General features: G+C 32.1%; 2 protein-coding genes across 2 annotated transcripts in view; one reads left to right on the top strand and one right to left on the bottom strand.

The window, feature by feature from the left end:
- Positions 1 to 16,078, bottom strand: part of LOC126840869 (dopamine D2-like receptor) — a 158,601-nt gene that overhangs the window by 26,683 nt on the left and 115,840 nt on the right. The gene's annotated exons all lie outside the window — the stretch shown is intronic.
- On the top strand, positions 1,150 to 4,608 carry LOC126840870 (uncharacterized histidine-rich protein DDB_G0274557-like). Its single transcript, XM_050576854.1, has 2 exons — positions 1,150 to 1,351; positions 3,340 to 4,608. Exons 1-2 carry the CDS (start codon positions 1,334 to 1,336, stop codon positions 3,811 to 3,813), a joined length of 492 nt encoding a protein of 163 aa, XP_050432811.1. The 5' UTR covers positions 1,150 to 1,333; the 3' UTR covers positions 3,814 to 4,608.

Genomic DNA, 16,078 nt, shown 5'->3' with positions numbered 1-16,078 from the left:
CGTTAACTTAACAGATTATAAAACTAATATTTTGTGTTGTTATTAAAGTCGTTAAGGCAACTTAAAAAAAAAAAACGATTAAGAGATATTACAAGACAATTTATTTCAAGCAAACCGTCATTGTAATTAACGCGCTATATTATTCAAAACTGCCTAAACATTTTTAACGAAGCAGAATTCTCTAAAAGAAAACAATTATATTCGTCACGTGTATTGCATAATAATAATTATATGATATTAACCGTCGGATATACGTCGGTGATAGGTACGTTTGTTTTTTTTAATGAAGAGTTCAGAGGTAAAAAATTCACCAGACACAAGCCGTTCGCACTGTGTACCAGAAATGGTACTCGGGAAACATACTCGCGTTCGCAAACCGCCATAGTGGGAATTAATCATTGTAAAGTGACATTTTTAATATTGAATAATACGCTGATATTATTATAATACGTCACATGAGCACATGAATAGATGATGCACGGTGTCAAGACATGTTGTGTAAGCTCATCTCGTGCCATTAACGTCCATATCAAACCACAATGTGTCGTCGCAGTGTACCAGAGTGATGACTTTTGCGTCACACACTAGGTTTCAAATAATTTCTATTAAAAAATCGATTAAGCTTTTCTATGAGAACAATACGGCCATTAAAGGGGCAACGGTTAAATATTTTTAATTACAATTTCGGTTACATACTACTAATATAATATTATGATAATAGAAAAATAAAACATTTTTTAGATACCTTATTCTATCTATTAAGACGGGGGTTTTCCCCGGTGCGTCGTCCAAAGAGCATCGATTGGTAACTATACTACTATAATATAATACTCATATAACTTTTTGTGGCGATCACGTGTTAGAACTTAAGTATACGGTATGAACGCGTGATGTTATTACATCTTAATACGCAGTTGGCTGTCAACCTGTGATCTTAAAATATGCCTGCGGATCTTCAATAATAATGAATCTAATGATAATAAAATTATTATTAACGGTCAACATAATATGAGTAACATCAACCGGTTTTCGCGCGGAGCTGGAAAAACTTAAATGAAAGACGGGTTTGTCCTGTGTGTTTTGAATATCCTTGGCCTTAGGTGCGTTTCATTTCAAGGTAATGGATACTATATGAACGTTGTTGGAGTATGAAGAAAAAATATATACATAATAGTAAATTGTATCACAACAGTATGAAACCAATAGCCGTTGACCGCACTATATAAACCATTAACGCCGTATTTTGTGTTCACACTCCACTTGCAGCATTCAACCTTTTATTGTTATAACTATTGTTTTTTGTACAATAGTTAAAAATAAATACTAATTCAACATGGCATCTTACAAATCGGTAAGTCAATAATCTTAAAAATCATATAGTTTGTTATTTGTTAATTATATTATACTATGGTTATTTATATAGTAAATTTAGAGTTAATATTTTTTTTTAATTATTACATAACTACTATTTACTATTATAATTATATTTAATATTAAATTACTCAAACAGCAAAAATATATTAACGTTTCAAAATGTTGTCAAAAAGGTTTTTAATATATTTAAATGATGTTTGGCAGGAGATTTAATGTTTAAAAGATAATATTAAACAAAATTGTGTTTAAATATTATTAAAATACAGAAAATAGTTTTACAACATTCTATTTGAAACAGTTAATTTCACAAATATTAAAACATGATTTAAAAAATGTTAATAAATTATTTGACAACATCAAAGTTTTTTTGATACATTGCTAGGGTAACGGCGCCAGTGATTGGCACTACCCCAATTTTCGGCAATATAGTGTTTTTTTTATATCAGATAGAATATAGAATCAGATTTTATATCAGATAAAAGTTATTGAGATAAATTTTTTATACTAAATTCATTGAAAACAAATTGTTAATCTGATATAAAAAACACTGCATTTCCATAATACTGATAAATAGTGTCAATAACTGTTGCCGTTACCCTAGCTGTATAAATTCAAGACACATTTAAGTTGCTTATAAATAATTAAAACAAATGTTTCTATTGTTATCATATTATTATAATACAATTAATAGTACAGTTATCATATTATTATACCACCTTCATGTGAAAAAACAAATATTTATATAAGTTCCATTTTGACTAGTTTAGACTTATTTAACCAATACAAATAATAAGAAATTAGATTTTGGTTTAATCATATAGAAATACAATTTATTATTTTTAAGTGTACCATACATAATATATATTTTCATTGTTAGGGAAAATTCTGTTTTAGATATTAATTAATTATTTTATTTTCCGTTTCAAATATTATCTTAGATAATTAACAATTTTCTTTAAACACACTTTTCAGTTAGAAATTAAAAATAAGATATTTTTTTTTAATTTTAAATAAAATAATTAAAGTCAATAGTTTTAATTTGGATTATTGTGTACACAATAAAGTATTTTAAATCTTTAGACAAACTGGAAACAATTAAAAGATAACGAATAATTACAACTATTCGTAAAATATTAATAACTATGTTCAACTTTAATCATAGATAAATTATCGTTGTATTATAATATGTTAGTTATTAGTTACATAAATTTCTCGAACAACAACAAAGTTTATCGAGTATTTAACTAATAAGAAAAACGGAGAACTTCGAAGTTAAAAACGCGAAGTTACTTTCTGAAGTCTTTACTGAACAGATTTTAATTTTTTTTTTTTGTTATAAAGTTAACTTTCTTCCCTATGTAAACGGGGTAAAAGGCCGATTTTTTGTTTTTGTTCTTTAAAATGTATTATAAACGTTTATATTTTTATTTTATTGTAGTTTTTTCTAATAAATCTGACTAGATTTCTAAAAGCTAAATAACAATTCAGCCTTTTAGACCCTATGGAAAAAATAGTAAGCTTCACAAAAAAAAATACAGTTCATCCAACAGAAACGTCAGAAAATGACTTCTAAGAAAGTAATTTTTTACTAAACTTTCGCCATAACTCGGAGAAAAATAACTTTAAAAGTAATATGACTAGAAAAACGTATTTTTTTACACCTTAAAATTAGGTGGCATATTTGAAATATTGCCTATCTTTACTCCTTAATAAATAAGCTTTTTCGTTATCCTTAAACCACCTGACTTCTAAAATGGTTCTCACCTGTGTTCAGGCTTAAGAATGCTTTATCTGAATGCATGTAGGTCGTTATATTTTGAGACATTAGTGTTATAATTGATCAAATTTGTTCTAAAAAAACAAGTGCAATGACAATATCTTTATACTACATTTTACTAGTACAAGTACTACCTACATTCAATGCACATATTATAATATTTTGACATTTTTTTTTTTTTTTTACAGTTTATTGTCATGTGTGTTGTGGCCGTAGTGGTCGTGCATGCTGTTTGTGGATTACCGTACGAAAAGCACGAATACGAAAAGAAGCACGAAGAGCATGACCACAAGCACGAAGAACACGACCACAAGCATGAAGAACACGACTACAAGCACGATGATCACGACAAATACAAACACCATGAACACGACCACAAGCACGAAGAACACGACTACAAGCACGATGATCACGACAAATACAAACACCATGAACACGACCACAAGCACGAAGAACACGACTACAAGCACGATGATCACGACAAATACAAACAACATGAACACGACCACGAGCACGAAGAACACGACAAATACGAACATCATGAACATGGTCCCCCGCACGGCCTTTTCTACCACGGTCCTCCTCCCCATCACAGCCCATTCTACCACGGTATTCCTCCAAAATTCCATGGCCAGAAAGGAGAATATCATCATGGATACTAAGTATACTAAGTATAAGTTCAAATACTATGAAGTAAAAAAAAACAAAAAAAACCACATTGAAAATGTATTATTTTAAAGTTAAAGTTGTCTTTTAAAACTAATATTGTTGTTCATCATTTACTCATACCAACGTATAAACGTATGTTAATTATTACTGTGTGGTCCCACTTAACCGGTCTGATTGAAACAAATTGTATCAGTTGGTTTGTTTTTTTTACAATCATAATATGCAACAAAAATTACTCTGTACTTATTTTAACTTGAATAATATAAATATATATAAACAAAATAATTACTATTTGAAGATTTCACATTTACTTAAAACGTATTTAGTGAAAATATGAAAATTACTGAAGTTAAATTTCTGAAGAGTAGATTTATTTTTAAATAACAATACATTGAAATTAATGTATACATATAATAATGAATGTAAGTATGTTTACCACAATGCCATTTCGAAAATTGTACATCACCCTTTAAATTCCATCTTCCCTCTTCCATTATGTGTACGCAACGGTATTAGCAAATATTAAATAATACTATAAATAACTGAATAGTTCAGAAGCTACTTAATTATTCTTAGAAATAAAACAGCATGTTTTCAAGAAGCATCATACCCGGAAATTGATTTAACAAAAGCCACGATTTTCATCTATACTGAATGTTATTACCACCATTATATTATTTATTTGTCAATCAGACGTTATTCGTTGTTATATTATTGACGAATTTTATTAACACTTACGATTGATTTACTAAGCTATTTATAAGATGATACATCATGTTAAAACTTATAAAAATGCATATTATTAGATTGAGTGACGTTTTTGGCTGGTTATAGCATTACAATAAATGTTTTAATTCAATTAAATTTACAGAAATTATAAGACCCATCTAAATAAAAGGAAGTAATAATACTATACGAGTTTATTATTGGTTACTTTAATTTGTTATAACTTTTATATACATATTATAACATTATCATATTTTATTAAACACAAATGGCGGATGGAAACTAAATACTTTTTGTCTTTTAATTCAATTATCTGATTCGCATAAAAAAAAAAAAAACAGATACAAACGAACAAAGTTTTTTTTAATTAAAAATACAAGAGCTAATGTTATATTATTATTTTGTTCTCAAACAGTATTGCTTTCATAGTGATTTTTAAATTAAATTATATAAACTTACTCAAGTACCTTGCTATGTTTTAAAAAAACATTCTACTATTCTAATTAAATATGCAAAAATATAACATAGAGTGTTCGGCCACGGCGAATGTACAACAACTGCAATCGAGCCGTCAGATCGAGTTTTAATTAATAAAAACAATTAAAACATAAAAAAACACGTTTTTTTTTTTTTATCAATTTTAAATCGTTTTGATGTAATCCAATCGTCCGCGGATTCACGTCCCCGTCTGTGTGCGTTCTCCTTGTTGTTTTTTTTTTATTGTGTTCACCTGACATGGGTCTATTACATACCTACCTACCTACCTATACACCGGACACTCGAGTGTAGTCGTCTACTGCGTTCTTAACCGTGTAAAATGATCGCAATGAGGTGGCATGTGAAGTTGTTATATAGGTATTATTATTATGATGATTATTATGAAAAATTTGATACATGTCTCGGTGCTTAAGACCTCTGAGACACTGTATCAACCGTACACCGGTTGAGGCGGTGGTGCGGACGGGGCGAGGACAAAAGAGAGAGAGAGAGAGAGAGACCTGTCGGAAAAAGTTATTTATTATATAGTCTGGGTAGGCCATATAAAAAATGACTCCGTGACATCCATTGCTACTGAGTTTTCTCGATTAGCGAAAGAAACGCGCAAGTGAAAAATGTTTTCAATCTTTTCCACTGCGCGACGGTGTATAATGATCATTATGCAAAATAAGAAGAGCCATTTATGGTGTATATAATATAATGCATAAATAACAACTCCTCCACGGCCGGTGACCGCGCGCGTCAGACAGGTACCGTTTGATGAAGATTTGTATGTTATTATACTTGAGAGTTTAGACCAAATTGAAATGTTTTCCTCGGACCCGCAAGGTCCTTGTGAACGGCAAGTACAAACTTAACAGGCACGTCCTGTTGCCGGCCGGAAACGAGTGGGTAAAGGATCGCGTATATAACGTTATAAATACACAAATTATGCGCGTTTAGAGTAAATTGAATATTGTCCCGATGGCCGGGAAAAGGGCTAAAATATTCAAAAGGCCCGACCAAAGCGTGACAGTTATATAGTTTAGGTGTCTAATTTAAATATTGAAATAAGTTTTTCTTGTGCGTTTTCCGTCTGCCATGCCGGCTTTATGCGAATATCTGCGGTTAACCCTATCATAATCGGGTATAGTTTTACTTCTGCGGGATGGCGGTCGCGGTGGTCACGAGTAAAAGCGATTTCCAGAATATAAAATATCTCTTATCCGAGGGTCTCATGTCACCAGCTAACTCAGGTAAAAACATTCGGATCGAAAATGTTCGAAAAAAAATAAAACGCACATAGAAATAAAGCTAATAATAATATTGTCATTTTACTTTATTAGACTTTAAAGACCCGCCGGGCCATTGGCACGGAGAAGTAACTTTCATAACTTATTTTGTTAACTTAGCAGTTTGTTGCTGCTTTGTTTAATCGAGTTGTACTTCGAATAGAACACTAATGTAACCGCACACAAGTAGTTCATACATTTGTGATATGTGGATCCCATATGCATAAATATACATTTCACGTGGTGTGTTAATTTCAAACCTCCTACTTCGTGTTGTCATCAAATTGTATACCTTTCAAAATTATCTATTGAGCTGTATAACGTCAAACACAAGAGCTGAGGAAATTGAGAGAGAGGCCGTAGTATATTGTACTTGTTGCGCGTAGTCGCTTTTAATTTATAATTAAAACACCACTGCAGGTTGGATTTGGAGTGAAGAAGAGTGAGATGAGAACGGTCGCTATCCCCTTGGACCGTGTCATGGTTGATTTTCTTATGACTGATATCTTTTGTCTTTATTCATATGCGAAACCAAGCAACTCAACTATACTATACTTACTTAAACATATATATTATAACGTGCTCGACCGACTTCGGTATCTGAGCGCAAAACAGTGTGCCAGGCCAAGTTTCAGCAATGCCAGTGTATCTTTGTACGGACCAATTTAGCCAAGTTTTCGAAGTTCGAGTAGCTTAAGATACTTTAGAAAATTGAGTCCTTAATAGTAAGCCTTTTCAAAAGGGGAGAATTAAAAAATTTTCTCACTCACTCACTCACTCATCATCAAAATTATAAAACATTTGTATGCGCATAAGTAGAAACGTGAAATTTGGCACAAAGGTAGGTCTTATAGTGTAACCAAAGGGACAAATCTGGAAGTTGCAATTTTGCTCATGAAAGTAAGTGAGGTTATGAACTAAAGGAATAGCAGACTTGGCCGCAATGTAGACATCACTACTTTGGCTCTAATTTGGCCCTATTTTCATTGTTGGAGTAATATGTTTTCTTTGAAAACAAACGAACAAACGAATTTTAGGAACGAGGCTCATCACAGAAACTAAATCGTATAACACGGTTATGGGCCACCGGGAAGTTTTCAGTTCTATAATGAGACGAAGACAAAGCAATCTAAGGTCAACGCACTAGATAGAGCGAGTATATTATATGAGCAAACGACGTGTACGGCATATGGCGGTGGAGAAAAAATAAATAAGATTAACAGAATAACGAGAACTTTCACAAGGGGTTGGCGGTGGTTGTTTGCCAGCGACTGCTGAAACTCGTACCGAGTGCAAATGGATGTTTTCTTGGTAGCTACGTGCCCGTAATCGCAGAAACCAGCGGACGACATGACGGCGCAAAGGGTGTTTTTGGGGGGAGGGTGAAAGGGTGGTTATCGGACCCGTTACAAGAGCGGGCGGTAGGCATTATATTATTATGACTGTGAAATCTGAATGGATAACATAAATCTAAAAACCTTCTGGTGTTCGCTGTATCTATAACGCGGGCCATATACAGTCCGACACGAGCGAATATTATCAAAAAGTCACTTTACGATTACCCCCCCCCCCCCCTGGAGGACGTCTTCGTTTCATATTATATTTGTGGTTGTTGTTTATTAGAAAGAAAAAAAAACAATCGTTCTATCGAAGAACAGCCTTATTGGATCACGACTAATGATTAGCCGATGTTCTGTCTTTGGTCAATCAACTCTTATCAGCTAATTCTCTTTGTGTTTAGATTTGATAAATTCCCTCAACCTTTCCAAGTATACTAAGTTCACGTGATAAGTCGTTAGGTACAGTTTATAACAAACAATATATATTTATAACGAAATATTACTTGCAGAACGCTAGTTTTTTTTTCTTAACAAAATACAAATTTTGTGAATATTTTATCGGTTTTTTTTTTTAACTCTAGTTGATTACCTGCGATTTGACACACTGTAAATTGATAGGAAAAAAAAACTCATTAACACAAAATGATGGTGCACAACTTGTTAGTGAAAGCGTAGAAAAGAAAATGCGCAACTGACAAAACCACGACGCGACATGTACCTAGCTAGAAAAGCTGGCGTCTGGCGATCAACGTTCTCAAGAAAGGTTGTTTAAAAATACAATGGCCCTGCATATTTTTTTGTTAAACCAACAGCTGTTGTAAAAGTTTGTGTATCTAATATAGTTGTAATTGTCTAACTCTATGTGTATAGTGGTATTTAGTGGCTGGTAAAGTGGTCGAGTATTTAATGTAAACAATAATGAGTTGCGACCTTAACGAGCTTTCGGTGCGAAACAAGCACACTTGCGAGAAGCTTTAGTTTTTCTTTATCGCCGTTTGCTTTTCTTGGGAATTTGCGCGCGCGACGGTACTTATTGAAACACCCACAAGATAGTGAGCCGCATATTGCCGTTTAAAAGTAACATATTTTGTTCTTACAATAATACTTTCCAACTCGAAAAGAAAATAACAAAAACAGCTGTACACATATTTTCAAAAGTTTAATAGTTGCGGTCTATTTTCAAAAACTAATATTTTGATATGTTTCCATATAATAACATAAAGCCGACGAACTATTTGTATAACTTGTAATACAATTACAACGATTTGTACCAACCGTTTTAAATGTTGTATTATTAATAATATATATTGTTTGTTGGTAAATTGAACTTGTGATAGATATAATAAAATATTCAATTCTCGTTAAAACTATGTGAATATTTTTCTATGTAATGCTAGTTAATTTTATCGAACATTGTGTTTTTGTGAAATAATAACCGTTGACCTAAAAAGTTGTGAAGTTACACATAAAAAGAGATACAATTTTTTTTGTTGAACAAACTAACAATTTATATGAAACAAACAATTTAACTATAAACGCAATACATTACTATGTAATAATTAAAACGTTTCAATTAAACCTAAAAATTTTCAATTGCTTTATTTAAAAAAAAAACACATTTGCATTTGGGCCAATTATTTACATTCGTCCCCCTTGGCTGCATATTAAATTATAAAAAATAGTGATTAACGTTTAGTATAATTTTAAAATGGTAGTTAAAAAAACCTATACATCATTTTTTTCCCTACTAAATTCGGAATAATGTAATAAAAATAATGTCATTAGTTTTGAACAAAATATGTTTCTTGAATTATTATACTTTTGAATGGTATAGGAAAGCCGGATGAGTAATAATTAATGTTACTTCTCTCGTTGCCTTAACTTAAAATGTTCATAGTTCATCAATAAACTGATTAATGACCTGCCATTTTTAACATAATATATAAGTATGTAGAATATTAAGTGACTTTTAATAGTTATCCTCTTAAACTACTAAATGATAAATCAAAAATCAGTTTTTGATATTTTTTTTTTTTTGAAACGTTTTTTATTATATTATTAATAGCAGCACCTCACTAAGATGTATTTATATTAAAATTGGTCTAATATAACACTAATAATAATATATTCTAAACCATATGGAATTATACAATTCGTTAGTGGCTTGGTAGTTATTCTATTTAATTGAATGCAGACCGCGGTACAAATTCCGATTGTACGCATAATTGTATATGCCTTTAGCAAGTCTCGTACCATCGATTAAAATTCTCCTAAAAAGTCAAACGCCATTGAAAGCTTTTTACATGTACCTACGCAAGTCAACGCGGTTATCGCGTTCAGCAAAAGGAATCTAGTCTGATTGTAATGACAGCTTATAATGCGAATGCGAGCGAATTAACACCAAGTTAACGGTAGAAATGGTTGTCGTTCAAAGAAAGAAATCGGCCAAACTGAATAATTATTATTAATCTCGCATAAACTCTGCTATATAATTGCTTTCAATTTGCTTTTGGCGCTTTTGCCGAGATTGATTTACGTCACATTGCCAACGACACAGGATAACAAAATTGAATACAATATATTATTATGTATACATCAATTGTCGTTACATTGTATAATAGTGCGTTCGTTATTATGTTTATCGCGTTTATCGCGCCAAACTTTGCTGTAACATAAATACAAATAACTTCTAGCTGTACTACTCTTGTATAGGTAGGTTTTTTTATTTTTTTTTTTCGCCGCAATTAGACCCGTCATCGCGCTGTTACGTTCCTGGCAAATATATATGTACTAGGCTCTGTGTGGATATCATTACCGAGTTTTGTGAACGTGCGTTGTACGCGATGGACAGGACCGTCATGGCCGTAAAAGGGGTGCTTTTTTACTTGACCTCGTTAGGTGTGCACACTCTAGGGTTGTCCAGCACAAGTTAGATGTTCGTTTGGTGGCCATTGTTAAGTTAACTGTACGTATTGTGTGTAACATACACACACACACACGGTGATTGGTTTCGGACACGCTCTTGGAGTGACCAACTAACCGGACCCAAGAGGCTCGAATACGTGGCTTGCAAAATATCATCTCCCGGCCAATGGTCCTGGATTTCTGAGATTCCCGAAAACATCACCTTGACGATTTATAATAAACAGCTATTGTGTGCTATATACCGTGTAGTGGCACGACCGGTATGGGGAAATACCGGGTTTTGTGAATATAACTTCCTATATAGACTACTTACAGACTGCGAGAGGTACCTATCACTTCAATTCAACCTGATTAACGAATCACGAGTCAAACGAGTGATAACGATGGTTTTTTTTAAAATTATATTTACACATTATTATCCATCTGCCGTGCATATATGTTTTTAGATTTTCATTTACCTAACTTGGCAAGAGAAAATCTTCAAAATTGTAAAATAAATATACTGATTAGGTCGCCGAAAATGACGTCAAAAAGGATCGTACATTATCCTACCCACGTTAAAAGGTTAGGTTAAAACAAGTTTTCACTAAACTTAAACACTATATGAGTACCTACTTTATTTTAGATCTGCTTATTATCAACCTATTGTTTTTCCATTACCTCTCTCTTTATTCAATATGACATTAAATCATATGACAATCGAGATCTTCACATCCTATTTTATCGATTTAATTAATTTTAGCGTATAAAAATACTTAGACGTGATTCGTGGAAATTGCCCAAGTATATAAAGTATACGCGTTGTCATAATTCTCAAAATATATTCTTTTTTTCATAGACGATTTAGCTGATATTTTCTCATTTTCCACACAATAAATCTGTTATGAAATTATCTTTTCTCGATTATCTACATTTTAATATTATTGAATGGATGTTATCGATATTCCCACAATATTATTTAATACCTTTTGCCATATATATATATATATTTTTCGATTTATTCATAATAAAATGATCTATAACCAAATTTATGAAATATGTTAAAAGAATAAAATATACCTGGTTAGGAATTTAATGCATATTTATAAATATATATTCATTTATATTTATACTTATTTATAATATGTCTCTTTATATCAAGGGATAACTAGGTATTTATTACTGTAATTAATTTTAGAGTTTCTGGAAAAGCATAAGGAATTTGATTTAAAATTTTAGAAGTAGGAAAAATATTATGAATACCACCACTATGGTTTAAATTGGGATTTGTTATGAAGATTTTAGCGTATTTAAACTCAGATTGAAGCAAGATGTTGGTAGTTTTAAAATGTCGATAGTGTTTAAGAAATGTATTGAAATAGGAACAATTGTGATTAAAATAATTTAGATTAGAGGAAAGAAAAACGCAAGTTAAGGCAATAACATTATTACAGTCATAAGAGCGTTGACCAAGTTCATTTACAAATCTTAAAACAAAGCATTCTTCGTCTCCTTAGCTTTCAATCCAACTATTTGGGGTCTGCCACTCTTGTCCTAAGCTTTCACATGACTCCCACATCATATTCACATACACCAGTAGTCTTCATATCACTCTGAATCGCATCCAACCACCTCTTTTCGGTCTTCCTATTTTCTTCTACGTTTAGGATTAAATTGGTATTGTTATAATACTCTGGAACTATAGTCTATACTCGGTACAAGTACTTATGGTTTATGTTGTTTATAATAAGGAAACAGGTATACAAAACCAAAGTAATAACAATAATAAGATAAGATTGTAATAAGATAACGGTGTGATTGATGATCGTTTATTATAACCACCCCGTGTGTATTGTAAATAAAAGTATGACATAATACCGGCATGTTAGTCAATAAATATCTATGACAGAACAATCATATGGACGCTTTCTATACTCTGTGGTGTAGTTTGGCTTGTTATCGTTCTCATAAAATTTAATGCACATTATGTACCCTGTTAAGAGCTCTGTAACGATAACTGTGTCGCAATAATCTTAAGAAAACAAAATGTTTATGGAGCGAGGGTGTTTTTTCCTTCTAAACTTTTATTGTACAGACCAGAGACAAAAAATAGATTTACATTTTTAAAGGTTTGCCGACAATAATTGTCTGTGAGAATTACAAAAAAAAAATTCATCAAAAACAAAAATGGGACGTTGATCACCAGACGCCACTCATTTTGATAATGAGTCGTGGGGTTGACGTTAAAAAGAAATGTGAATATCTTTTTAAAGAATGTCTGGATGAAGTGTTTGTATTATTAATATTTCAAATCTAAAAAAAAAACACTTCTTCTCTTTTCATACAAAACCAGAAAGATATTCCAAAGGATTGATTGGCACGGTTTGTGTAAAAGCATTTTATTTGTTTTTCAAATTATACTGAAAAATGAGAGACTACACGGTATACTTAAATATTAACCAATATGTTTCTATAATTTGCTTGAACTTATTGTATAATGTTTTTATACATGTGTGTAAATTAAGTGCAAAGATAAAACTATTATAATAATACACATTTTGTTGAGTATAAAAATGGTACATAGTTTGTAATTGAATTAATTTAAAATATTTTTTTTACTCGATAAAACTGACATTATAAATTAATTCTTGCGAGACTGTCCATATAGAATGCATTTTAAATCTTACACTTCAAAGGAAAAATACGAGACAACGTTAAGCAATATAAATCAGAATCATGTATACAATTGGAACGCGTTCCTCCCGGATTAAAGAGAGTAGGTCTCTATTTATGTATCAAATACTGCTTGATAATATCAATTTAATTATAATGGATGTTTTTTTATTTATAAATATTAAGGGGAACTAGAAAAAACAATAATTAACTTTCATGCAGTGATGATTGTGTTTTTGCTAAGACAATTTCGCCCAAGTCCTGTGTGTTATAATATAACATTTGAGTTGGGCATGACGGTGAGTGGTTTTTTTTAGTTCTTTGCTGCAACAGAGTTTAAAATATTTGCACTACGGCTCGACTTCCGTACGTCAGGTATACGTTGCGTTTTCGATCAGTTAATACTTTATGATTGGCGATGGCTTATGGATTCAAAGAAGCTTTGTAGAGTTCGGCGAAAAAAAATAATATAATATTCTAGCCGATTGAAAGACGATCGTATGGCTTCTACCGGTTTTTTCCAAATATAAGTGTACATGTACATACGGCGAAATGTAAGCCGTGCAAAGAAGAAAATCTTTAATTTAATCATCGACGCCTTACGATGCAAGTGCGGTGTACCTACGGTTATAATATTTTAATCAAGAATCTAACACTTTCACACCGACCAAAGGTAATAAGGTAACCGAAGTATACTTAGGTTTTGCCCCGAAAGCGTACCGATGCGGCTTTAGAGTTGTACGATCACTCATGCACTCGTATTACCGTCGGTAGAGGAACCAAATATAAGACGGCGCGGCATGGGAGGGGAGGGGGGGGGTGATAAAAAAGAAAGATCACAAGGCAAGGTGCGCGGGTATTGTCGGGACTCTGGGATGATTAAATATATTTAATTACGATTCCGGAGACACATCCGGGCGTGTGGGGAAATCCTCTTTTCTGCTCCTTTTTAACTTAGCCGGTGTGTGTGTGGAGTTATGGCTCTGAGGTAACAAGCTATAGGTACCCCCCCCCCCCCCCATAAGTATCTCGTCTTGCACGATGCGACCCGCAGATTGGGAAATTTAATACAAAATATTTCATCTCGCCACTCCGGCGAGTTTACACCTACTCCCGGTCTGCCGCCCTTCCCATCCCACACTGTCTTCGCCTTTTGATGGCGGTCTTTTATGTATCTATAATAATATCAGTATCGTGGTGCCGTGTACGCTTTGGACTCTATCGTCGAAAACCCTTTGAATGTTATTCGTCTGTCGCGATAATAATATTATACGGTCAATTTACAAGTTGCCGCCAAATGGATGCGAGCGCCGACGATAACTCGGCCACCGACACACAATATGTCGGTATACAATACATTTAGGGTCAATACCTGTGTATGTGGGGTAGTTTCCTGTTTTATTTTTTTTTAAATCCACCGAAAAAAAGTCGCTCTAAACGTAGTGCTTCCCGTCGTACATTGTGTTCGGCACGCAAGAAGTTAAATTACCAATAGTAGAATATGTTCCTTGACGCCGTCGTATTACCTATTTACATCTTTGGCCGGTCAGTTTGATTTGTCGTTCGCATTACAGTTTCTATACAAAAGAAAAAAAGTAATGCAATCTCCAAGAGAACCATTCAAAATGTTTTACAGTGTAATCGATAATGACTAATGGGAAATTTAAACGCATGCGATCTATCTTGTGGGGAATAAAAAATTGAACTGCCAAAAGCTATAAGTAAATTTGAGATTGGTCCTATTAGGTACCGGTATCTATATAATACTGTAAACTGTACTCGATAAATTTGATTAAGAAATAAATACATTTTTTCTAAAATTTATAAATGTGTACTATTAAAATAGTTTTGTACTACTTTTGCGAAAAATGTCACCTTGCGAAAAAGAGAAATCGTTCTCTCTTTAATGTAAGTAACGAGCTCTGATGGACTTTTCCAAACTGTGAGTAAATTTAATAGAGCAATGTAAGGTATCATCGTAATAAAACTTCTATAATAAAATATAATAAAAAAGATTACAGTTTATTTTAAGTTTTGCGTTTCGAATTTATTTAGTTTCAAACATACCGTCATTTTATATTAATATATTACAATAACGTTGCTCTGTTGATAATCGTCGTTTAGTATAATATAAAACTTTTTGTTTACAAAATCATTACTATAAATTGGACTGTATATTTTACGTTTTATTTTAAACCGTAAAATTGTTAAGTGTTTGAAGCAATGCTTCTTATCTATTAAAATAAGAGAGTATAATTTTCTTATTACCTAACAGGATTGTACCATTACATTTGAATAAAGTTATCATAATTCATAACACGATTAATATAATGTATGAGAGCGAATAGCAGGTGCATGTGTAAGTATGTATAATATAAAAATAATCATAAATAAAATGTATTCCACATTCTACAATGTCTGTGTTACAAATTTGGTACTGTTTATGGTTCTTTTGAACGGTTCAGCCATTAAATGTAATAACCAAATGTCGTTTTTATAGTTTTTCTTTAAGAGCTGCTATGAAAATCAATTCTTAGAGCTCACTATTATTTGTTGCAAATGTTCTTTAACTGGAACTTTACTTTATGATCGACCTTATTTATAAAAACCAAAGAATTTATTTTCCGCATCAAAGCTAAAATCTGAAATACTATTTTCCATGCAATGTATAAGAAATATTTTTAAATAATTTATATTTTCTGATATATACAAAATACACGTTATAAAATGTATAAGTATACGGTGTTCACACGGGCACAAAACCAACATTTCACAAATCATTTTTTTAATAGTTTTCTATGATCCGATTTTATCATTGTAAATCTTTAGTAAGAGTTTTAAACCTG

This window comes from Adelges cooleyi, unplaced genomic scaffold (assembly GCF_023614345.1).
Source record: "Adelges cooleyi isolate 19-005CV unplaced genomic scaffold, UGA_ACOO_1.1 ACOO_flye_CR_arks_rails_tigmint_CR_PRNA_376, whole genome shotgun sequence".
NCBI lineage: Eukaryota > Metazoa > Arthropoda > Insecta > Hemiptera > Adelgidae > Adelges > Adelges cooleyi.
The sequence above is the reverse complement of the archived record's forward strand: the minus strand, read 5'-3'. Positions and strand labels throughout refer to the sequence as shown.